Raw genomic sequence first — 25,903 nt, 5'->3', positions numbered from 1 at the left:
AAGTCAAATTGTAAGATATTTAATGATTCAAGTTTTTGTTAACGAGGTGGAGGTTGATATGCTGTTTTTGCTGCATAAAATATTTAAAATCCTTTTCATCCTGCTATTTCAGACCTTAGTACTGTGATGAATTAAAGGCAGAGGTTCTTAAAGTGAATCCTCAATATTAGATTTGTTGTTTCAACAGACTGGTAAAATTTGTGCAACTATAAGTCAGAAGTAAAACCTTTTTCTAAATGTTATTCTCAGACATTTTAATTGGAGTGTCCCTGAAAATTTATTTCAATTGTTTTTAAGCAAGATTACAACACTCATCACACCTTAAATTGACTTCCTGCATGTAGTAACAGGCCAATTCAGTGTCAAATGGGCAACACTATTGTGACTCCCAATAATTTTCTTTATTATATTAATGAGAAATATAATAATAAATATAATAATGAGAAATTAGTTTTTACAGTGTTTTAATGCAAACAGCGAACATATATACAATCATCACCATCGATCCATACCTTTTGCTGTGGCTCTAAGTTATGTGATGGGTTTTGCGAGCTACTGGAACAACACTACTAACAAGAACCTATGAAAAGCATTGTAGTGATTTGATAGAAATGGGTAAAAGGCATGACCTCATAAGAAGTGCGATGACAATTTTTGAGGTTTATTAAAGCTTTATTTGTAGAACTAATGTGAAAATATACTTAATTCTTCTGCTGAGTGAACTTTTAAGAGTTGTGATTAAAACACTGTCGTAATTAAATATATTTTAGCTTAATTGGTATTTCTGTGCTACAGTGTTGAGCTAGTGTCAGATGAAGATATGTACATTTTTCTTTTAAAAGCCAAGATTCCACAAGTTTAGTAATCCACATCTCAAAGAAGGCTATAAAGGTGAACATCTAAAATCCCACATTGATTTTTGAACATAACTTCCATATTTTATGTGCGTCTATGTACTTTTCTGATGTTGCTCTACCAATGCAAAGCATATACATATAAACAGGCTTACAGTGTGAACAAAATGGGTATTAACAAGTCCCTGGACAAATAATGACCATACAGAAATGTGTGGAACAAGACAATCCAAGCTGGCCTTGCCTATGCAACAACAAAAAACAAAACAAAAACAAAAAAAGTTCTCAAATGTTGACTTTAAATTCTGTACTGATTAGGATTTTCTAAACTGACCTTACATTTTACATACACATCACATAAAAATGTGCTGTATAAACATCAGAATCTCTTATGATCAATGTCAAGTTTGTGACTTCCCTTATTGTTCACAACAGATATGACACTTTAGTAAACTATTTGTACATCCTAACTAAACTTTAAATACTGTACTTTTAAAGCAAGCCTGATTGGTTACAATGTAGTGGACATCATCAAGAACAACTGTAGCGAACTTGCTGAGCGACTGAATTTTACTAAGTTTTTAACTACACTATAATTACCACTGTATTGGTTACGATATGGTTGTTATCTTTGTAAAATTTGTGTTCATGCAAAATAAGAAATCAGTGTACGACCTAGATGGCACTGGTTGACACTGTGTTTGTATTGTGAATTGTATGCCTGTGCAACTACAATCACCATACTGGGTGAAGGAATATCAAAACAATAAAAAGACACATTTTACATTACATGAAATGTGTGAAATTAGAAAAAAGGTAATTAAAAAAAAAAAACTTGAGGCACGTATTTACTTGATAATGAAGAGCCAAATTCACACACCCAGACAAAGTAGTGCTGGATTATCCACATAGGACTGAGCTCAGCCTATGTCTAATTAACTAGTTCTAAAAGCACAAAGTTGCCACTGAAATCTTCAAAACATCTTAAAACAAAACATTATTTCAACAGAAAACAGGACTGAAAAGAAAATGCTTTTGTAAACACAAAGGCAGGTAACTGCCATACACAAAATGCATAGGTCTGAAAGATGACATTCAAAATAACTCTGAAAAGTGCTGTGGAGCAAAATCAATTTCTTTAATATTTTTAAATTTGATGGATTTTGGCTGTTGGGCTGATTCACTGAAATAACGAGATATCAGAATTTAATCTAGAACCCAAAATGTAATTTGACAGCTGTAGAAAAAAAGGCTTTCACTTAAAATCTGCTTCCAATCCTCTAAATTATAGTGTTTTATGTGACTATTCTGACCCCCTTTTTGCGTCTTGGTAGTATAACACAGATTAACCCTAGTCTTACAGTAGATAAGGGATTTTCAATGGAGAACCCTAATGGAGTGTATAATTTAGGACTGGGACTAATTATTTCTCCAAGACCAGCGCTGATAGTGGAGTACTACTTGATTGGGGGGCTACCAGTACAGATGACATGGAAAGCACAATGAATCTGTCAATCAGCCAGCAATCTCCGTTGGCTCTGTCACCAGCTTGGACCCATCCCAAACTGTCTTAAACTGTTCTGGGACTGGAAATTCTCTCTGTTGATATAAAGCATAAAATATGGCATTACCAAATTGGTACTGTAAACAAAATAAGAATAATTAATACATTTTGTTTGTTTCATAACTTGAAAGAGTACATTAACTGATTATATCTTATTTTAGCATATCCTGCTCCAGTGGATCCTGATTTGGTTCTAGAAAAATATCTGTATTTAATACATATGGTACTCAATTGAATTATTCCAAATGTGCTGAAAGTCATTGAGTTCACTCACATAGTCGTCATCTCCCTGAGGAACCAGGATGTTCATTTCAGAACTCTTGGCACTGATAATCTCACAGTTGAGAGCCTCCTTACTCAGGTAAACGTGACATCCCTCTGTCTTATTGATTGAAATGGTGGGCACTTTTCCCAGCACCTAAGTGAAGGAAAAACATTATTCTGTATTAATGATTGTCTCACTAGTGGTACCACATGGCTGTATGTGCCACATCTTATTGAACGCTGGTGGCATATCCTGACCTGGAGCTGAATGTCCCTGGAGTTGATGACCTCAAGAATGCCGACCACATTATCAAACACAAGTCCAAGCTTCCTGCAGTTATCTAAACATAGAGAAATGTATTAAACCTCAACAACAGTGTTAGACGTAATCCGCAGTTCCAGGAGCACACTGAATGGGAGGAACTTATGAGAAATGGTTTCACTCACCCACTATGATCGAGTTCACTTTGCCTTTGATGTGAAGTGTGGAGTTGTTGCAACTAAAGACATACACCACCTGTCTGAGCTCAGTTTCCTCTATCACCAGGTCATGAGTCTGCTCCTGGTGCTCCTGAGAGCCAAACACACACATTACTGTTGGGGTCTGATCTTAACTGTTTGAACTTAATCATTGGATTTGTACATTATGTAAAACTTTATGAAGGTACATTCTAAACTAACTTGTTCAGTGTTCATTTACAATCACTAATTTAGGTCTTTGCATACAGTAATTTTTATATGAATGATTTGTCCAGCTTTCATAACCTCATCCAGACCATCTCAGACATCATTGTAACATTAACTAATACCAAAAGTCAGAGAGTGTGTAACTGAAAGAGAGATAAACGGAGGTTAAATGGACCTACCACCCTCCACTTCTTCCCCTCCAGCTCCAGTACGGGAGCATGTTTCTTGGCTGGTGTGTGAGCGGAGGAGCAGGGTGCTCTGCCTTTTGATGGAGAGGTTTGATGTTCTCCACCCTGAGAGCGTAGAACAGGGTTCTTATGGGTCTTCTGCTCATCAGACACACGCTTTAATCCTAAGTGACAACAAAATACGTTGAAAGAAATTGTCCTTAAGTATTTCCATAAGCATTTAAGCCTACCATCCCTCTACATAACCCTCCTATAACTTCAGAGGTTTAAAGTGTATGGAAAGTTTCGAGTAAGGCACAGTAAGAGCAGTGACACGGAAAGTAAATGTTTTTTGGTTTAAGCAGATTTAGATGCTTAAACATTTACGTAAATGTAGCTAAAATGTATAAACCATTGCATGTAGAAGCTGATATTAGTTCACAAATGCCACTGTTAATCATTGACTACATAATAAGTTGTATTAAATTAAAAAAAAAAAAAGTTTAGTGACTTACAAATCAAAGGATAGAAGTGCCTATTGCATGTGGTATAACTACACTGACAATGTCTGGTATAGAAGTCTTCTGATATGTTTGTGTGGTGACAAAAACATGTGTAATACTGTGTTTTCCTGCCCACCTTTAGTTATGGCCTCTCCTTGGTTGAGCTGGGCGAACAGAGCAGAGCGCTGAGCTGCACTTGTGTCAGGTTTAGGGCTTTCGTCTGTGAATACAGGTGGTGGTGGCGGTGGAGGAGGAGGAGGACAGGGACCAGCAGGTGCAGCCATGAACAGGGATGAGGGAGCTACAGGACCCTATGGAAAACACTAGAATCAGTAACTCAGAACTATAACAGAGATCTACTATTTAATGAGGAATTTAAAATCATTGGATCATGGGGCAGCAGAATCTTGGAAAACAGAATGATCTCATTTCTTTGAAATAAAATAGTGTGATGTAGTATATAATCAGGCACTTTCCTCAGATAGAAGATTTAGGGCTATTAAAACCAGTACAACCAGACATGCTAACAGCTTTTCTGCTCATTTACCACAGTAGACAGCTTGCACTTTAAACTGAAACCAAAAAACTACCTTACTGTATTAACGTAACTCCCTAGTACCATAACGCTTATTTGCACAGCTGTACAAATGTTATTTTACAAATGTTCATATCAGTCTGTAATATTCTGTGTATAATAACTAGGCCTGCATATGTATATTCACATATCTCTTTAGATCCTTTTACATTCGCTTTTTATTATTCTTTATTCTTTTCAGACAAATTATTCTAATAGTGATACACTATTAAAGTTTCAATCATTGAATCATTCACTCCACACTGCATTTATTCCACATTAGCAAACTAAGCTGCAAAAGCAGCCTGTTTTGAATGAGCTGTTTTTGTGATAAACTGCATTTACTTCAGTCTTTAGCAGTTTACCCCACATGTTATATTGACATAATGATTGTTTGAGTCACAACACAGAGCATAGGTAATTTATATACAGTGCTGCTTGAAAAGTTTGTGAACATTGTGAACAACTAAAAAATACATTTTAGTTGGCAAAAGTATGTGAACCACTAGAATGATCAGATTAGTATAAGTGATAAAAAAGGGTCAGGAGGTTCCATCAGTTGGATGGCAGTCAAGCTGACCCTACCCTTTTGGGGGGGAAAAAACAAAAACAAAAAAAAAAACATTAGCCTTCACCATCAAAGTCTGGTCTTCACCACAGTTGTTAATGCATGCCATGTCTCAGTCAAAGGAGATCTCAGATCTTACCTCACTGATCTGTTTCAGTTCGTAAATGTAAACAGTGAATCATCTGTCCTTGCAAAAGTAAAGTATGGTGTTTCACAAGGCTCTAATTTAGGACCTATATTATTCACAAACTACCACTTGGCACCATTATTAGTAAACATGGCATCAATTTCCACTGCTATGCCGATGACACTCAGTTATATATATCGAGCGAACCAGATGATAAAATGAAACTTAGCAAGATTGAGGACTGTATAAAAGACATAAAAGACTGGATGTCGAGTAACTTTCTCCTACTTAACTTGGATAAAACAGAGGTTCTGCTTCTTGGTCCAAAAGCTGCTAGAAACAAACTGTCTAATTTTACACTTAAACTTAACAATTTCTCAGTTGCGTCAGGCTCATCTGTAAAAAATCTTGGTGTCATGATAGATCCCGATCTGTCCTTCGACAAACATATAACGAATATTACTAGAATAGCCTTCCTGCATCTCCGCAATATTGCTAAATTAAGAAACACATTGTCTCTACAGGAAGCATTTATTACTTCAAGGCTAGATTACTGTAATGCCCTACTGTCTGGATGTTCCAGCAAATGCCTTAACAAGTCCAGAACGCTGCAGCCAGAGTCTTCACAAGAACCAGAAAGTTTGACCATATCAGCCCAGTTTTATCAACCCTACATTGGTTGCCAGTTAAATTTCGCATCTATTACAAAATTCTCTTACTGACCTATAAAGCTCTAAACGGACTCACCCCTCAGTACTTGAATGAACTTCTCTCATACTATGAACCATCACGCCTACATATATCACAATGTGCTGGCTTACTATTAGTACCTAGAATTAATAAAGTTAAATCAGGGGGGAGAGCCTTCTCATACAAAGCCCCCCAGCTTTAGAATAATCTTCCAGTCAGTGATTGGGAATCAGACACATCCTCAGTCTTTAAGTCTAGGCTAAAAACTTACTCATTTTATTACACGTAATAAACTAAAGCTAATCTCATTAACCATTGCGCCACCTGTTTTCTCCGTTTTGTACTACAATACTTTATACTAACGCTGTTTGCTATCCGGTGTCAAGGGGGTTGGGTGAGGATGGGTTCCCCTTTTGAGTCTTGGTTCCTCTGAAGGTTTCTTCCTCTTGCTCTTAGGGAGTTTTTCCTTGCCACTGGCTTGCTCATGGGGGCTTGGACCTGGATTTTTCTGTAAAGTTGCTTTGTGACAACACCTTTTGTAAAAAACACTATATAAACTTTGACTTGACTCTGACTTGAGATTTCTGAGGACCTCAGAAATCATTTCTCAGCGCTCATTGGGCTGGAAGAGGTTCCAAGCCTATTTCTGTCGAGTTTGGACTTCACCAATCCACTGTCAGCGCCATCCCAACTGTGAAACATAGTGGTGGCAGTATCATGGTCTGAGGCTGTTTCGCTGCTATTGGACCAGGACAGCTTGCCATCATTTGATGGAGCTAGGAATTTTGGATTGTATCAAGAAATTCTACAGGAGAATGTTAGGGCATCCATCCAGGAAACGAACCTTAACAGGAGGTGGGTCCTGCAGAAAGACAACAACCCTGAAAACATCAGTTCGTCTACAAAGAATGATTGAAGCAAAAGAAATGTTACATTTTGAATTGGCTGAGTCAAAGTCCAGACTGTAATCCAATAGAAATGTTGTAGAAGGATCTAAAAGAAGCCCGCAAACATTCGGTTAAAGCAGTTCTGTAAGGAGAAATGGGCCAAGATTCCTCCAAGTCAATGTGCAGGGCTGATCAACACACAAACAGAAACTGTTTGGTTGAAGTCATTGTTGCTCAAGGGGGTAACAGCAGTTTCACATACTTTTGCCAACAAAGAATTTAATGTTGGATCATTTTGTTCAATAAATGAATGACAAACTATATAATTGGTTTATTTGTTTTATACGATTCACTTTATCTATTGTTTTGACTTAAATGAAGATCTGATAACATTTTAGGTCACATTTAGGTAGAAATTCGCATAATCCTGGAGCATTCACAAACCTTCAAACAGCACAGTATATCACTCATAAAGGCACATTAAAGTAACAAAAGCAGCCTGTTTAATTCTAAGGGATAAAGAAAGGTTGAAAATGGTCACTTAAAAACGACATATGACTGTTTTTTGTCACATAACCCCACACAAATATCAATGGACCTCAGAAGAAAACATAGAAAACACGAGAAATGCAGAATATGGGCACAGAAACACAAAACTGCAGTATGGTGACACTCCAGCAGGAGGAGTATTAGGCAACACTTTGGCTCGTACTACTAACCTAAATGTACGACCTCAGCTATGGTAGCCTTAGTACTTAAAAATGAATGCAGTCCCTCCTATCTATAGTTGCATACTTGGCAGAAAATAACTTTTCACTCTGGGTGTTGGGTGGGCCACAATAATGGTTTTCTTTAACTATTTGCTTTCTTACTAAACATTTTCGTACTTATCTATAACTGAATGATAAAAAGGAGCCAGTCATTTCTTTAACTCAAGATGTATTTTAGAAGATAACTCAAGAGACATATTTTAAGCTGTTCATATTCCAAATTTCCTTCTTAAAGGAACCGAACACAAGTTGCAGAGACAATGACAACTTTCTCTTCTGTTCAGACCAGCAGATTCTAACCACTGATTGAGCTTTATTCATGCAGGAGTTCATTTCATGATTGGTGTATTCTGTTGAATATAAACTGATTTGGCTACCATCTGTGTTTTAGTTTTCAGTGTACTGACAGGAGTTTAAACACCAAGCCGCAGAAATAGATAAATGTGGGGCAGTTGGTTACCATGTTAAACGAGACACATTCATGCTTTTTTCCCTTGTCAGCACAGCTGCCATTGACAGTTGCGCACAATCCCCTCTTCAACACTTACAACACTACAACAACTGCTACACACACACGTCTTTTCTTCTCCAACATAAACAAGCTCACACCCTCCTGTCACTCCAAATGCTTGTGCTGATGTCTCGGTTCAGCATGGGTTCAGCAATTGTGGACCTTAACCTATGACCCCAAAAGGTCAGTACTTAATGGTCTTTAAATCCATAATATGTCCACAACACTGTATAAAAGAAGAAAGACTAAATGTTAAAGGAAAATAGGGTGAAAATATATATTATATTGCTCACTCATAAATACATCAGTGAGCAATTGATATCATTATGGAGGAAAACCGGTCAATACAAGAGCTGAGAGTTTAAATTACACATCACGTGTGTGTGTGAGCAGGTGGGTTATCTGAACATACACTAGGCTTTTGTTATGGGGCATTTTTTGGTAAAACCCTTCCTTTCAAAGAGACCCTGAGAGCCACCTGTCCACAGCACAAACTCCCTCACACTCCAACGCTCACAGCAAGAGGGACAGCTGACACACACACAGCCACTGAGAGCTCTCAAGTTTCTGTCTGCCACACGCACACACTCTTATTCACCCCCCCCCCCAACACACACATGCACGCTTCCTTCACATCTCACCAGAGGAGACTAGTGGAGAAACTCAAAGACAGCATCTCCTTCCCAAAACTTAAACAAGTAAAGGCTTGATCATCATAAAAGAGGCCTGATCTGCCTAAATCCGCTTTATATCAGTCCTTGTAGGGCATACCATGAATTAATGGAGTGGCTCAGCACTAATAAAACAGACACAACTTACAGGTCTTTTATCTAAAGATGGTAAAGTAAAGAAAACACAAAGAGTTGGAAAAGAAAAGGAGGAAGACTAATGAATTCCCAGACACGCATTACCAGCTGTGACAGCTTTCAGGAGAGATCCTTCTAACTGGATGGCTAGCACAGTTCAGATAATATCTCTGCACACTGAAGCAGCCCATGAATGACTAAAAATGGAAATATTTCCTTAGCTGTATTTCAAGGTTTCAAGCAGTCTTCCCCTGAAACAACCAATCCAACAAAGTAAAAAAAAAATGTATCACACCCATCCTTCACACTACACTCTGTGCTGATTAAAGAATTAACATCTGAAGCAGATGCTGTGCCAACTCCCTCCAATGGAAAAGGTGAGAAAAAGGCTTAGAATAGGCCAGTGTTCCTTCTTCAATTACTGTTTATGCAAAACGCTTAGTGTCTATTAGAGGACAGCGTGGATTGGAAGTACAACTCACAGTCTTGCTCCACACCAGTCCAGTGGTGTGGTGCTGTTTGATATAGGCCTGCAGTTCAGTCCAGATACTCAGGTATGAACGCACCCACTCAGCATGGCAAGGGTCGCTACAACCAGGGAGAGACAATTAAGTTATTGTTGCTGAAGCAGCAAAACCTTCACAAAAACTTTACAGGAGAATGAAAAAACATTAACGTATTAATGTATGTTAATGTAACAAGATTTTATAATTCATACTTTATTTTCGACCATTTTTGTTAGTCAATTCATTGTAAAATGTTCAAAAGCATCTAGTGTCTTTAAATAGTGTAAAAAAAAGTGATAATAAATTAGCAAAATGATCATCAAACTTATGATTCTTATCTTTTTTTATTCCAAATAAGTTAAAGCATTGCATGGATACAGTAAATTTTTATTAGAACAGATCACCATAGGAGCATGTCAGTATTTCTTGAATTGACCACATTTTCTAAGCTAGTGCCTGTTATAATCCACTTGCTTTTTTAGAGGCATCACTCACGAGTCTTTGTAGTCCTTCAGAACTCTGTTGGTGTAGAACATAGCAGCATCATTCATCTCCTTAACATAGGGCCCTGGCTTCTGACTCTAAGAAAGAGCAATAGAAGCAGACAGAGTGGGAGTAAGGTAATAATGACATCCTTATTGTGTACTTTTGCTGTTGAAAAAAACTCGTGCATGCAGAGATACTGAGCACTGAAAAGATCTGTAAAGTCTGTCACAGTTCAGAACAAGCTGAACGTTTAAGCAAACTGTAAAAAACCTGTACACTGCAGACATTGCTGCAGACAAATGTAAACAAATTTTATGAGTGCGTAAGAGGTTTTGAATAGGTAACATACACATCCTAAGGGAAAGAAGAGAGTATGGGAAAGAAGTGTAGCTGTAGATGGAGTTGACAGAGTCCAGATCACCATAGCAGAGTAAATCTTTCAAGAGGATTAGGGGAAATAATATATTCAGAAAAGGAGCCCACAAACATTGTCATTGTTCAATTAAATATATGCCAAATCTAAACTTTGATTAAATATGCTTTAAACTAATAGCAAGAACTTTTTTTAAGTGGTTGTATGGAGAAGACCCGCTCTAGAAAGATGTGCCTTATAAGGGAAGAAAAGTTAATATGATTACCTCATTTGTTTAATTTGCGTTAATTTATCAATGTCAGACAATCTGAAGATTAAGTCAGACCATGACCAATTCTTAAACTGAAGCCAATGAAAGGGCTATTATTATCATCATCATTCCACCAAATAAGTCAATGAAGAATCTTCTCCAAAGTCCATGAAGTTAACAGCTGAACAGCTGAGCTGTGGCATTTCTGGAGCCAGTTTAATCCAGACATTAAAGCAAACATAAAACATTTTCAGAGAGCAAACTGTTAAACTAAATGTTGATTCAAAGTTGGCTTGTTGTATACTGTGATAAAACTCAGTGACATATGTTAACTGCTTTTAAAGCATAAATAGGTTAAAGTATTAATTTGTTTATGCTGTCTTAGCATTCCGTTTGCAGCCGGAAGATGTTGAGCTAAATTTGGGCGGTATTGCCAGTTTGACCAACTTACATCAATCAGCCAATCATCAGTCTAGAAAAAAAGTCTGGAACAGTGATAATCCCTATTTTCATTTTTCCTCAGTTTGGATCAGGGGCATTTGACAAGTATCACCACTGATCTAAAATATCTGGCCTAATATTCAAATGTAAATTCAAAAATAAATAAATAAAAATCTTGATTTGCTGGATCTGCCATTTTCCAAGTCCAATATTCAGAAGCCAAACATCTTTTTTGGGGAAAATGTATCATCTAGTCATGAAGTTGTTAAGAAATGTAGGTATAATTTAAAGAACTGTGTATGAAAAGTTGTACTCAGACTACGGTCTTTGCAAAACTCACCACTGCCACCCAGCCCAGTGCAGGAATGCCTTCACTGACGGCAGACAGATGGTTAAACAGCTGGCTGCCGCGGTTCTTCTCTCGGAAGCTCTGGATCTCCTCAATCTGATCCGAGATGGGCCTGAGGAGGTCCGTCAGCTCTGTCTGAGGAGAGGCCACACACAACCAGGGCAAAGGTGGAAAATCAATTGTATCACAAGCACGGAATGTAAGAATTTTCTCTATAGCATTAGCTGGTGGAACGCGCCTCATTAGAAGTCCTATCCTGCACACAAATGACCACATCAAGCTGCAATTCAAAGTTCAATACGATTAAACAACATTACGGAGCTTTATGTCCCTACCGTGAAGTAAACACAGAATGATGAAAAGTAACCACTTATTGAAAAAAGCATCTAGTACAGGAAGTAATTTTATTCCAGTGAAACGTCCTGAGAGTCCCATCTCCCTCCTAGCCAGCATTCCAGCCCTAGACGGGGAGATCCCGCTGGCCTTGTAAGGCCCTGCACAGGTCCAATGTTTAGAGTTTACTCCAGCATAACAGTGAGAAAGGGAACACACTGTTTCTTTTTTCTAGTATGACTACGTCTTGTTACTGCTTGAGCTCATGTGTTGCCATGTTTGCTGTTTTTAATTCAACATTCACATATTCACTGTATTGCCAGATGACTTAGTGGGAAAATAAATAGGTTTAGCTGTTCTTATTTTATCCAGGTTAAAAAAGCACTCTCGTTTTTACTCCCATTACATGGGCCAAGCCAAACTGGACAAATATAGCAACAACTGTTTTCTTCTTTCAGATAAGAAAAATCATTAGACAGGCATTACAATTACTTGACCACATACAATGGAAGAGACTGAGGATTTTAGGTGTATGTTCATACATATATATATATATATATATATATATATATATGAACTGGTTTTTCTAACTGGGATTTAGCCTAGTCCTGCACTACATGGCATTCTAAATGGAGATTCTGAATTTAAAGGAAAGTGTAGTCCAGTAGTAAGCCTAATCCCTGTCTGACCCTATATGTCCACCCTGTATGTCCAAAAGTTTGCAGACCTGCCTATCCAACAACTCTTCTAATGTTAATGGTGTTAATATAGACTATAAAGGCCTCCTTTGCTGCAGTACCAGCCTCTACACTTCTTAGGTTTTACACTAGATGTTGGAACAATGCTGTGAGGATTTGATTGCATTCAGGCACGGGAGCATTAGTGAGGTCAGGTACTGATGTTAAATGATCTTTTCTGAAACATAAATGCCATTCCAACTCATGCCTAAGGTGGATGGTTTTCCAACACTCCAGAGCACACAGTTCCACTTCTACAAAGCCCAATGCTGGGGGATTTTATACCCCTCTAGCCAACGCTTGGTGTTAAGCATGGTTGCCTCAGGCTTCTGTGCAGCTGCTTCAGAACATCCTGTTCTATCGGCAGTGCTTTTCTATGGAAATAATTTGTCTGGATACTTTTGGAGATACAGTTATGTGGTTGAACATTTTGCAGTTTAAATCAGCATGAATAAAAAAGGTGGTGATGTTCACAAGGGTAAATGCCTGTGTTACTTTGATTTCCCCAGCTGTTGTTTGTGTGTGTTTGTGTGTGTGAGTGTAGTATGTGTAAAGGAGGGGCTGGGGGGGAGGGGAAGAGGGAGGGGCGATTCTTCTAACAACAAGCACATGATTTTCATTTCTTTAGATAAAGGCAGGCCTTTCACGCTCTGCATGGACATTATGGCTGTGATTAAGACACAGCCCCAAATATGAGGAAACAAGGTTAAAAATAAAGTTTAACAGAACGTTTTCAAACCTTTTCAAAAGGCACTGATTTTCAAATGGGTACAGACACAGCATGTCTACAGAAAATATCCCACTTTTGTGCAATAAATGACTTACCCATAATCTGCCGACAAATTCATTCTTTTGTATCCACTGCTGAAATTTTTTTCATTGAGTTTCCATTTCTTACAAATCCTAAAGAGCAGGACTATGCTGTTGTAGCTAACTAAACTAAGGAGGCTGGAAACAACAAATTTGCCACCCATACTAGCTGGATTACATGATCAGAGAAAACCTAACAGTGTTAATACATACATACAAAATAAATATCATTTGACATTAGTACTAAACACTATAGTTGCTCATTAGGTTGACTGGGCCTTGTCAATACTCTGTAAAGCTTGTCCAACCTTACAACAGGTGCTATAAAAAAGGCCTCTGTGAGTAGATTATAGATGGATCAATTCCTCCATTTCAATGCCGTTTTAACATACATGTCCTCGTCAACCTGTACTAGCCATTTGTCCTTGGGGGGAATCCCCGACACCATCTAAAGAGCCGTTACATTACTGTATTAGCTCAAGTTCGGTTTGTTTGATGACCTCTTGGAGAGAGGCATTGAGTCAACACAAATGTAGACCTAAACTGACTCATCATTCCGTACCTGATCCTGCATCAGCCTGGACTTCCCCTCTCGTATCAGTCTCAGCTCAGGGGAGAGGGACAGAAATAGACTGACTATCTCTGGGCTATGAATGAAGTCAGGGCAAGAGTTACGTTTTCGTTCTGAAGACCTTGAATGACCAGGACAAAAAAAGATATCCAAGAGGGAAAAATGGGGATTCCACTGGTGTTTCACACCAGTAGTTCAATTTGCACCACAGCTGATGTGACTTACTCTATAACCGTTTTTTCCATCCAATACCCCCCTTTCCCTATTTAGTCTGCTCACATATCATGTATATTCTTGAGAGTAAGTATAAAAGTAGTACGCGTTCAAAGAAGATTCAAAAAAGCTATTAATTCTGTAGTCAATGACTCAAATTAACATGACCTTGATGGCAACCTAAGCCTGAACTCCTTGACCAGGAGATCTGGTTGAGATCATATTAGCTCCGCTAGGAAGTCTGTGAGGGAATTACAGAGAGTAACAGCTGTGCTCTCTAGTCTGCAGGCCACACAAACACTCCTCAGCATCCACCGACAGGCCTGTCACTTGACCAAGGCCACAGAAACACAGCAGCTTAAATATAGAACATGACCATAAAAAGCCACAGAATGCAACCTCAGCCGCACACACAAACACAGAAAGAGACAGAGTGAGAGAAGCCAGAGGTTTACAGCTTTCCAGCATACTGGCACTGCTACCCATACCCATAACAGTGTATGAAGAAATACTATATGCATTTATACACAAGGATAATATATACAATCACACAGAAGGGGTTACGATGAGTGTGTCTGTATAGTCGCAGAGTTTAGAGAAGGAATACAGTTAAACAAAACCTGAATGTGCACTCTAGGGAGTAAACCAGCACTACTCCAGAGACTCACTGGGTTTTTTAGACATATCTAATTCAGCTGAAGTCTTTTTCCATTCAAGATTGAGGGAAGCCAATGGAAGAATTAACCCTTGCTCTCTGCATAACAGTAAACCTAAACAATGGTGGTTCTGTCTGTCTCATCACAGCAACTGTACAGCACTTTAAAACAAATGTACAGTACTGTGCAAATGTCAGAGACAACCCTTAATCTATTTAATTACCAGTCAAAATGCCCCTAAAGTACAAACCATTAAGTACAATAAGTACAGAGGATATTTCTGAGGAGGTACAGTACAAGTTAATCTACTTGCATAATGAAAGGATAAGTAAAAAAAAAAGTGGAAAAACAAGAGTTTACAAAACTAAAGTTAAAAAAAAACATTAAAAGACACAACAATTAAAAATCAGGCTCCACTCTTGCTTCAGATCTGAAAAAAATTAAACCGGTTTGAGAGGACAACTCAACGCTATGGGTCTGAAAGGATGTGTAGACATGAAGAAAGAAAACAGTAGTAAACAAAGACGTTGCTGGTGTTCTCAGAACAATGGCCGGACCCCCCCAGAGCCCAGATCTCAGTGAATGTGTTTGAGATTACTTGAACTGTTAGAAGCAGAAAATACAACCAACTTCTAAAACTGGACTTCAAAGATATGTACAATTATATTATAATTGTTATTATCCCTGCAGATTTCTCTGAAAAACTGAAAATAAGCCTCTGAAAAAGAATTAAAGCTATAATAAAGGCAAAAATTATATTTAGTATTTGAAGATCTATGAAATTTTCTGTTAAAATATGTTTAAACTGAAAAATGTATAACTTTGTACATTTTGATTTGAAATGAAATAAATTAAGTGCAGTCTCTGATTTTTGCACAGTACTGTATCTCTTTGGCAAAAAGCCTATCACAGCCAGAAGGTCAGTATGTATGTGTGCTGTATGACAACTAGAGAAAATGTGTATGTGTGTGTGTGTGTGACTGCAGTGAGCAAATGGCTATATAAAGTGCAGCTTGTTACACTGCTTACTCTCGAGGATTCACTTCACAGCTGTCACTGACTGTAATTCAGTCACTCAGAGAACGGTGACTTTGACCTATTCTTTTGTAAGTTTTTGTTATGTTTTGTTTCTGTGTTGTGCTAGCGCTTCAAACACCAAAATTAATTCTCTGGGAAATACATCCTTCATTTCAGAAAATAGCTGCAATGAGCCATGATGCTCAAGCCTGAACATGCATCTGAACAGCTTGTTTGTTTATCAGACGACTTTATTCCTGCTTCTCCTCTCGTCCAATGGCCTGCACGCTCGAAGCTAATCACTTCCTGTTTGGGCAACAGACAACACAAACCAAAGTCCGATGTAATGACATCAGGCTGGCCTCCCAGACTTCCCCTCGGGGCCACTGTGTGAAGCGTTGGGAATGTGTTGTATTGGCGTTCTTTTGAACAGTGGAGGTAATCCCTATGTGCACAGAGAGCCCAATGTCGCATGGCTGACCACATAACCTCAGAACCGTATGGAGCAGAGGAAGAGCTCTATATAGCAGTGTAAACCAGGGCAAACCCACTGAACCTCGGAAGCTTATGGACACCACAACCTTCAATCACACATTCAAAGGATGTGGAAGCCAACCCACATGATTACCTCCATCAGTATCAGTATGGACTTGAAGAATGTGTGTAATGTACAGAGACAACTGATTACAAAAGTTTTGAATGGAATGATATATGTGCATGTTAACTGTAGTCATATGACCAAGAACCAATTTATTTCCATGTATTATTAGGGTCAACAGACAGTGAGATAGGGTCCTTTCAAAACCACTAACACAGCTCTCATACAGCTCTTGCATTTTAACAACTGACAATTAATAATATGTGTGTATTAGGGCATCTCAACAGAAATGTGTAGACCACTCCTGAAACTCCACAATAAGTTATTTGAGTGATAATCACTGATAATTATGTGATGAAAAGTCATAAATGCAGACAAGCTCTTCTTAGTCTTTACCTGTGCAGGCTCCTGGTGCGAGGAGGCCATTTTTAGGAAGGTCCGTTGCAACTGCAGGGCATTTTGTACCATCTCAGCCTGTTAAGTAAAAGAAAATCCACATAAAAAACCCATTCAAACAGCCAACAAGGACCTGACAGAGACAGAGCTACAGCCTATTAAGCAATGTAAAAGTAACTCATCATCTGTAGGGTAGCATTTAGCAGAGATGTGCCTAACCCAACACAAACTTGTGAATCAAATTTTGATACTTGGAGTGTGCAAAGAAATATGCATTGTGTTATTTGACTTACCACTAAAGAAATACTTACAATTATAACAACACATTAACCACACTTGTGTGTCAAACTTCATGTTAGAGCTGCATCTGTAGCATAAACATCCTTGCTTAGGGCTCCCTGAACTTCCCTCAAAGTTACAGTCTTTCTTACGCACCACATATACACACACTCACATACACACTCCAAGGAGGGTCAGGTCCAAGGAGGCAAACCCAATGTTTGGGAAAAGACCTCCTCTTACAGATGAGAGGAACCCAGAGGCTATTACCATAAAAGGAGCTGACTATAAGGGATAAAAACATTATCCCATCCAACCTCCTTCAGCAGCAATGAGGGAGCTGGATTAGTAAGTGTTGCCTTTCGTGGTAGAGCACTTTATGAAACTGTTTCTTGTAATTCTTACACGTTCAGGTTCAAAAGTTGAATTTCTTAGCTAAAGGCAGGGGATTGGGCTGGATTTAATGTTGAAGTCAAAATAAAGAAAAGATACAATGTGTACCTGGCTACACCAGCGCCTACAATATTCAAGTACTGAAGTCATATAAAAAACAATGTAAAAAAGAATCTAGAGGATGGGTTTACCTCTAGAATTCAAACATATGAATGACAGTTTCTAACATACTTCCATTTCTGATAGGGCCACAGCAGCCATAAACAGTGAATATTAAAAGTCTACACACCTGTACTGAAATTTCAGGTTTTTGCTATAAAAAAGCCAAACATCAACATAGAAAATGTTGGACATATTTCCATGTTTAATGGAATCTTGCAACTACCCAAATTTAAAAGAAAAAGAAATAGATAATTACTAAGAAAAGAAATTAAAAATAAAACAACCAGAATATTGTGACAGCTTAAGCATGCACACCCTTTTATAATAAGGGTTTTATCACACTCAGTATGATGTCCTAAAATAAGCAGGATATCACTGCTCTGAATTAAAGTAATTCTGAATAACCACAAATAAAAAAACAGCTGTTCCTGTAGCTGTTCTTGATTCATAATTTCATTCTTCTGGGATAGCTATGGTACTTGAGGAGCTCACAAAACATCCACAGACTAAAGGTAAAAGGAATAGACCAGGGGAATGTTATAAAAGGACTGGATGTATCATAGAGCATAGAGCATTGTGAAGACTCTCATCATTTAGCAGAAAAAATGTGGCAACACAGGGACATTTCCATGGTCAGGAAAATCCTCAAAAGTTGATGAGAGGACAAGAAATATTATCAGAGAAGCTATCAAGAGCCCTAAAGCAATATTAAAAAGCTAGAGGAATTTCTGGCAGGAACTATCTGCTCCTTGTATGTGACAAAAATCTCTCAAATTCTGCAAATGTCTGGGTCATGGGGTACAGCAGAAAACTCAAAGCCATTTTCACAAAAAAGTTCATCCAACTTGGAGTCTCTGTCACTGGTTAGTCATTTAGGAAACATTTCTTTATTGTTGTAAGAATAGATGTAGATGTACTGCAAGATCTTGTGTGCAAAGTGGATATGAAAAGTCTATACAGCCTTGCAAAAAAGTACATTTAAAAATGTACATTAAAAATCACTCAAAAGTACATTACAATCTGTCAAAACAGTAAAAGTACATTAAGTACCAGCTAACACTTTGTGATGACACAAAGATTGATGTTTTTGGCCTGAATTCTAAAAGGCAAGTCTGCTGCAAAAACAACACAGCTCATCAACTAAAGAACACCACACCTACTGTGCAGTATGGTGGTTGGAGCATCATGTTTTGGGGAAGCTTCTCTTCAGTTGGGACAGGGGCCCTAGTCAAGATAGATGAGATCATATTAAGATGTTTTGGCACTAAACCTGCTGGCCTCTGTCAGAAAGCTGAAATTACCTAAATAGGCTGTGCACAGGAGATCATCTGGTAATATAAAGAAGCCTGAACTTTTTTGCAAGGAAGAGTGGGAAAAATTGCTAAGTGCAAGTTTTTGTTATTATTATTATCCTAATATTATCTATCTTAATATTTATCTTCATATCTGGCTTTAGATCACAAACACCTCAATTTCATTTGACAGAGACCCCCAAGTGTTCACTATGTGTTCCTCAGAACTTTAAGGCAGCAGACAGCTTAGAACTACCATCTTTTACATGACAAATTACTTTAATGTTGCTTTGGGGTTATGACCTCTTAATGAGTGTGGAAAGAAACTGTCGGTCATACTGTGAGAGCAGAGTCACTGTCTGACAGGTGATTAATGAGGAGGATTATTTTAGAGAGCCTGCACTCTACAAGTTAAGAGTCCACAAGTCTATCACACAGCCAGTTTACAAATTAGGACAGCGATGTGTATGACAGACTTCATGTAGCATTTATACACTGAGTGGTCTCTGATTTGTTAGGGGTTCCTCCATGGCAGTTGCATATGAATATAATGACTCTCACAATGAGTCATAAAGAAAGCCATATGACAGGTACAGCACAGCTGTGGGAATAGCTGGGAATTCCCAGCTTAGTTTCTGTTCGTTTTGTACTGTAGAGCACTCACATTTGCTCCTTGTACTCTACCACCCACTTTTTCCACTGTTTTGTTCTCTTCATATCAGGCTAAAGACACAGAACAATTTTGGAAGGAGCTTTGTACAAAATGTCAACAAGACATACTTTGTATACTTTGGGAGTGTTAATTTGGTCATTTGTTTATATGTTCTTTGTATGTTTCAGATTGTTTTAAAGATGTGCTTAGGTGAGAATGTCCCCTCTCTCAGAATAGCAAAATGTATATCTCCCTCTGTCTGTGTGTAGCATGCACAAACACACAACACTTTTGTACATACATGCTTTGCCACATCTCCTCCAACAGCCCGGCTGTTCTTCAAGTATTCACACAGAGGGCCTCTTAGTAAATGATCAAATGCATTCACGCATTGGGGCTCACCTTTGAAGACAATTATTGTAACAAACAGGAAAATATAACAATATACCAGCAAAGACAACAAGGTTATGAATTATTTGAAAGGATACAACATGGTTAGGCAATTAGCTGAATGTATTCTCTCAGTGTGATCTGGCTGGTGTTAGAAAGAATTTTCAATGGAGGGGCAAATTCATAAATGTCAAAAGTAGTTTGTTCTTTGATCAATTCATTTTCAGTAGACTCATCAAAACACTTTGGGTGCTGTTTATCATGCTTTGTCATGCTTTGAGGGGCTTTGTAAATCACACAATCATGTCTGCATGATGCATAATGTCAATAAATTCAACATTTTAAGCACTGCACAGTTCACAATGAGCAAAACCCACTTTTTGGGACACTCTTGAGAAAGAGTTTGTATACATGTAACTGTATCTGACTAGCATTAACAAAAATGTGTCATTGATTCAGTGTTACAACAGTACCACTGAGTCCATTGATGTCACCGTTGGCCAGGCTTGGAGAACAATCCTGAAGCTTGGCTGAAACTGTCTCCAGGCGAATCACAGCCTGTTCCAGTCGATCAACTAGTGCTTCCATGGCAAGAAAGGCCTGTAAAAAGTCAGAATTGAAAAAGTTATCTACATATGCGTCACACTGTCTTCAAGTATCTCAAACAAACAACCACCAACCATTAACACACAAGCAAAAAACACTGTGGAAAAATGTCTGTTTAGCTGTTAAATATGTGAGACAAACTTGGTGAAGTAAAACGATTCAAAGAAAAAATTACATTTGCAGGATCCTTGAAAGAAAAATAGTTCCAACAGTTCCCATTGATCTACCACCATACTCCACAGTGGGGAACAGTGGTTCTTTCTTGTGTGATCTTGACTTGACACCAAGCCAACATCTGGTGTTTCACTACAAAACGCTATATTTTGGCCATATAAGCCCAAGTTCCACTGATGTTTAGTGAGAATGAGGTAGGGCTGAACGATTCGGAGAAAATATTCAATTGTGATTTTTCTGACTAATATTGTGGTTGCAATTTAAATCAGCAATCACATCATCAATAAATTCAAGAGAACCAATTCCACCAGCAGCAATACATGCCCATACTATAACACTACCTTAAGATGAGGTGGTGTGCTTTGGTATATGAGCAATTCCTTCCCGTCTTCATACATTTCTCTTCCCACTATTCTGGTACAAGTCAATCTTTGTCTCATCTATCCGTAAGATATGTTCCAGAAATGTACAGGCTTTTTTAGATGTTGTTTGGCCAACTCTAAATTGGTCAACCTGACTTTGGTTACTTCTTGTGGTAAACCCTATGTATTTACTCTGGTTTTTACTTCTCTTGATTTTTGACCTTGACACGGATAGGCTGACCACCTAGAAGGTGTTCTTGATATGGCCAACTGTTGTGAAGAGTTTTCCTCAACAGGGAAAGAATTCTTCGGTCATCCACTACAGTTGTTTTCCATTGTCTTCTGGGTCTTTGTGTTTCTGAGCTGACCAGTGCATTCTTTCTTTTGAAGTATGTACCAAATAGTTGGTTGGGCATATCTAATGTTTTTGCTATCTCTCTGATTTTAGCCTAGTGATGGCTTGCTACACTAGCTCTTTGGACTTCATATTGAGAGTTAACAGTAACAGATTCCAAATCCAGATGCCACACTTGAAATCAACTCTATACCTTTTATCTGGTTACTAATAAGTAAAATAATGAGGGAATAACACACACCTGGCCATGAAACAGCTGAGCAGCCATCCATTTTTGACCCCTTAAAGATGGTGGTCTATGTACGAAAATGGTTGTATTTCCTACAAAATCGACCTTATTTGGCTATAATATCCTCAAATTAAAGCTGATCATCTGCACTTTGAGCTCATATTCATTATTTAATTTCAAGTCCAATATGCTGTGCTAGAGAGCAAAAATAACAATAACTTTGTCAATGTCCAAATATTTAGGGACCTAACTGTACAAACATATTTTCAGTGTAAAATCAAGCTGATCAATAACACTTTTTCGTTGTCTTTTATCAAGGGTGCAAATAATAAATAAAAGCAGTTAGTCTTTACTGTACTGACGATATCCACAATATGATCATAAAGGCATGTTGTAATGTAACATCCCTACAAAATACTGAAATTGTCTTGTCTATTCTGCCCATCTGTGTGGTGAGTAATTCCATGAGGATTTCCAAAAAAAGGAAGACTGGGGGATGTGGGAAAGACTACAAAACGCCAGTTGCAGTACACTGAGCATGCAGACTAAAAAGTATTAATAGTTCAGTTGTATAGCCCCTCACAACACCATCACCAGGATCACAGAAAATCAAAGAGGAATCAAGTCATATGAACTTCACTCAAGCTGCAAATACCAATGTGAGAACAACTTCCAAAGGTCCACAAAAGGTTGAATGTGACTCTCATCAATCAACAATAATTCTTCTGTATGTATTTGTTTTCATGAGTCTTCGCTCTTTTTGTTGTGTTGTTCTCTTATTCACGCCATTGCCTTTTGTTTGAGGTCATTCACTCATAGCAAATGAAGATAAATTACAGTAGAGCTGATGCCATTCACACAATGCGTAGAGAAATTAATAACAAGGTCTGACATGATATTAATACCCATCTCTATGTGAATTCAAGGATTAAGAGACTAGCATCATCTTAAATTAATTCCATTATCCAGAGGGAGGTGGAGAGAGGCACCTGTACGAGTACCAGACTTTTAAGAGGCTACTATGATCTCTCTCAAGTTAGGAAAGAAATGGAATCTGGTCACCCAATCTGGGATGAGTCAGTGAAAGATGACCTCACCTGCCAAACAATTTGTGTGATTAAAATCTCTCCAATGATACTAGGATAGCTTCTAATCAGAGTTCAGAAGTGAAATAAACCCCACCTGATTGCCTTGTCTGTTATCTCTATTTAAATCAAAATACATTAGTTCATCTGGAAATTAAGAAGACTGTCAGTAATTGTCTAAAGCCCGTCTATTAACTATAGCTTCTCTGGAACAGTGAACGATAAGAAAAGTTCAGTTCGGCCATCCCCACTGACAGCACAGTCTCCAGCCATATCACACAATGCAAAGTTCCAATACTTTTACCTGAAAATCAGAGAGGGAAACCAATGGTTTAGTGTGTTTACTGCAAATGCACTAAAATAACCAGCACGTTTACCTGTGTCTCCTGATGGTGTTCTACAATACCCAGCTCTCCAATTTGCCTCTCTCTCTCTGAGATTTGTCAGCAGTAATTAATAGTGGCCCTGTGTGGAAATGCACACGTCATCTTGTAATCTCTCTGGAGAATTCTCTCTGACGTGCCAAATGCCTGACCTAGGCCTCAGAGGCTATTTCAGAGGTAGCAGAAGCCCTCGGCCTCTTAGCCACACAGCTCTAGGCTCCAGAGCCTTAGGCTCCAGAGCCTGAGGCTCCACGCCTTGCAACTACAGACTGTGATGGATGCACCAATGATGACATAGATTACATGATCTGAGCTGTGCTCAACTGTAGGTGCGAGACTCCTGGCGAACTAAGCTGCCCTTCCTAAACATATATGAGACTGGAGTATGTCATGTATGTAAAACTCTGGATGAGCTATGGAGCTTTGATATAGTGCTGGTGCCGACAGTAACTATACAGTGAATTTGTTGGCTCGCTTCTGAAAATGTGAGTGCTGCTAATTCATCACTTATGAATTCATCTAAAAAGGCATTTGGAGACAGTATGAAAGGCACAGCATGGCTCTGTCAGTCTGGCATCATATTAGCATTTTTCATGCATTCTTCCTGCTTTCAGGGTCTTCATGGGTTCACTTTTGAATTTTGAGAGGTTTTCTATAATCTATTATACAGCTTTCCATGAAAAGCACATATGAAACAACTAAAGTTTTGTCTTACACAAATAAGAAAAAAGAAGTTTGTGAAAGCTAACAAATGCCAATGAGAGCGGCACTGTAAGCCTGTATCTGAAGCTTTGATTGACACACCTTGTCTCAGTCGAGGGGAACAAGGTCTGTTGAGGTGTAATCCAGCACAGACACTCATTCCAGATGAAATATACAGAAGGCCCACTTTCCCAGTGCATGACAAAGTTGCCAAGCCAGAGAGCTACACTAGGCGCTTCAGCTGACATACTCAAATTATCTTTTTATTAAAATGTGTTTCTGTGAAATAAATTTCTGACAGTATCCAAATGTACATGAACCAACAGGGCAAACTGACACTCACGAACACAGCGCGCAAGCAGCCTATATCTAAAATACTAAAAGTATGTCTAGCCTGAACCATTCACCGAAAACTAGAAGGAGCCCACGCCGGTAATGCAGCCCTGAACCCACAGAAAAGCCCTGACACGTCGCCTAAAACGCGGTGACACTGCCGACGGAGTCCTGCGGAGAGGGGAGGATAATAAGGTAACCTCTGACAACAAAACACGACCGAGCGCAAAAAGTGGCTGCTGTTCAAACCTTTGTTGTCGCGGTGTGTTCCGCTCCTGCCCACACAGCGAATGCGAAGGTGAACGTGACTGAATGTCTCAAAAACAATAACGGCGCGTTTCAGCGGAGCGCGCGCTTCCCGCCCCCGGCCGCTCCACCGAGCCTCTCGCGCCTACGCTGCTCTGTCCTGTCAGACAAAAATGGTTGTATATTATAAAAACACCTGCGAGATAGTGGTTCTGAAGAAGCGGCTTTACCTTTGGCTGTAATTCGGCTTTTTATTTCCAGGTTTTGCTGTAAATCAGCGGTTGGCGGATCTCCTGCTCCGGTCTGGTCCCCGCCGCTCTCAGCGTCCCTCTCAGCCAATAGAACTGCAGCGCTGCTCGCACTTCCGGCCTCTCCAAATAAAGCGAGCTGTCTGCGGACCAGAAGACGTCTGATGAAAAACGCCAGCCTACCTTAAAGAGGAATTCCAGCGGTTTATCGAAGTGCTGGCATAATTCAGTCATTGGGATCAGAGTGGTTGGATGTGAAATGATGCAATATGGAGAAAGATACCGACACAGATTTTCTTGGTGGTGATAGGATCCGGGGCCACAGCGCAAACATTTTATTTCCCATACAGATGTGTAATATATTGCAATATATGGACATCAGATATACGTCGTATATTAGCACATATGGATTCTTCTTGTGTCCAACTTGGGACGCACCTCTTAATCATTTAATTCAGGTGTTTCATTCAGTTCCCTTGCCACAGGTGTATAAAATCAAGCACCTAGCCATGCAGTCTGGCTTTACAAAAATTTGTGAAAGAATGGGTCGTTCTAAGGAACTCACTGAATTAGAGCGTGGTTTTGTAATAGGATGCCACCATTGCGAAGTCAGATCGCAAAATTTCTTCCCTACTAGATATTCCACGATCAACTGTGAGTGGCATTACTGAAAAGTGGAAGTGTTTAGTAATGGCAGCAACACAACCACGAAGTGTCAGACCACGTAAAGTTACAGAGCGGGGTCGCCGAGTGCTGAGGTGCATAGTGCATAAAAGTTGTCAACGCTCTGCTGACTCAGTAACTTCAGAGTTCCACACTTCCTCTGTCATTAACCTCAGCACAAAGACTCTGCACCGGGAGCTTCATGGTATGGGTTTCCATGGCCAAGCAGCAGCATGCAAGCCTTACTTCACCAAGCACGATGCTAAGCGTCAGATGGCGTGGTGTAAAGCACACTGCCATTGGAGTATTCTGTGGAGTGATGAAACACGCTTCTCTATCTGGCAGTCTGATGGACGAGTCTGGGTTTGGTGAATGCCAGGGGAACGTTACCTACCTGACTGCATTGTGCCAACTGTAAAGTTTGGTGGAGGAGGGATAATGCAGGGTTGTTTTTCAGGGGTTGGCCTAGGACCCTTAGTTCCAGTGAAGGGAAATCTTAATGCTTCTGCAGATAAAGACATTTAAGACAAATGTATGCTTCCAACTTTGTGGGAACAGTTTAGGGAAGAACCTTTTCTGTTCCAGCATGACTGAGCCCCAGGGAACAAAGCATGGTCTATAAAGGCATGGCTGCATGAGTT

The 25,903-nt window shown here is 39.0% G+C and overlaps 1 protein-coding gene across 3 annotated transcripts; it reads right to left on the bottom strand.

The window, feature by feature from the left end:
- Positions 1 to 651: 651 nt before the first annotated feature.
- On the bottom strand, positions 652 to 24,707 carry cap2 (cyclase associated actin cytoskeleton regulatory protein 2). 3 transcript variants are annotated; one of them, XM_036566631.1, is made up of 13 exons: positions 24,582 to 24,707; positions 20,350 to 20,476; positions 19,788 to 19,888; positions 16,709 to 16,786; positions 11,369 to 11,512; positions 9,974 to 10,059; positions 9,455 to 9,560; positions 4,176 to 4,350; positions 3,549 to 3,721; positions 3,130 to 3,253; positions 2,941 to 3,023; positions 2,693 to 2,836; positions 652 to 2,453 (listed from the first exon to the last, which is right to left on the bottom strand). In XM_036566631.1, exons 2-13 carry the CDS (start codon positions 20,462 to 20,464, stop codon positions 2,370 to 2,372), a joined length of 1,413 nt encoding a protein of 470 aa, XP_036422524.1. In that variant the 5' UTR covers positions 20,465 to 20,476; positions 24,582 to 24,707; the 3' UTR covers positions 652 to 2,369. The 3 variants fall into 3 exon arrangements, with proteins under 3 accessions (XP_036422524.1, XP_036422525.1, XP_036422526.1); XM_036566632.1 differs by lacking the exon at positions 24,582 to 24,707 and adding an exon at positions 24,355 to 24,476; XM_036566633.1 differs by lacking the exons at positions 16,709 to 16,786; positions 19,788 to 19,888; positions 20,350 to 20,476; positions 24,582 to 24,707 and adding an exon at positions 11,713 to 11,844.
- Positions 24,708 to 25,903: the final 1,196 nt, after the last annotated feature.

The sequence above is a fragment of the Colossoma macropomum genome, unplaced genomic scaffold, assembly GCF_904425465.1.
Source record: "Colossoma macropomum unplaced genomic scaffold, Colossoma_macropomum, whole genome shotgun sequence".
In the NCBI taxonomy this organism is placed as follows: Eukaryota; Metazoa; Chordata; class Actinopteri; order Characiformes; family Serrasalmidae; genus Colossoma; species Colossoma macropomum.
Note: the sequence above shows the minus strand (reverse complement) of the source record. Positions and strands in the feature narration are given on the sequence as shown.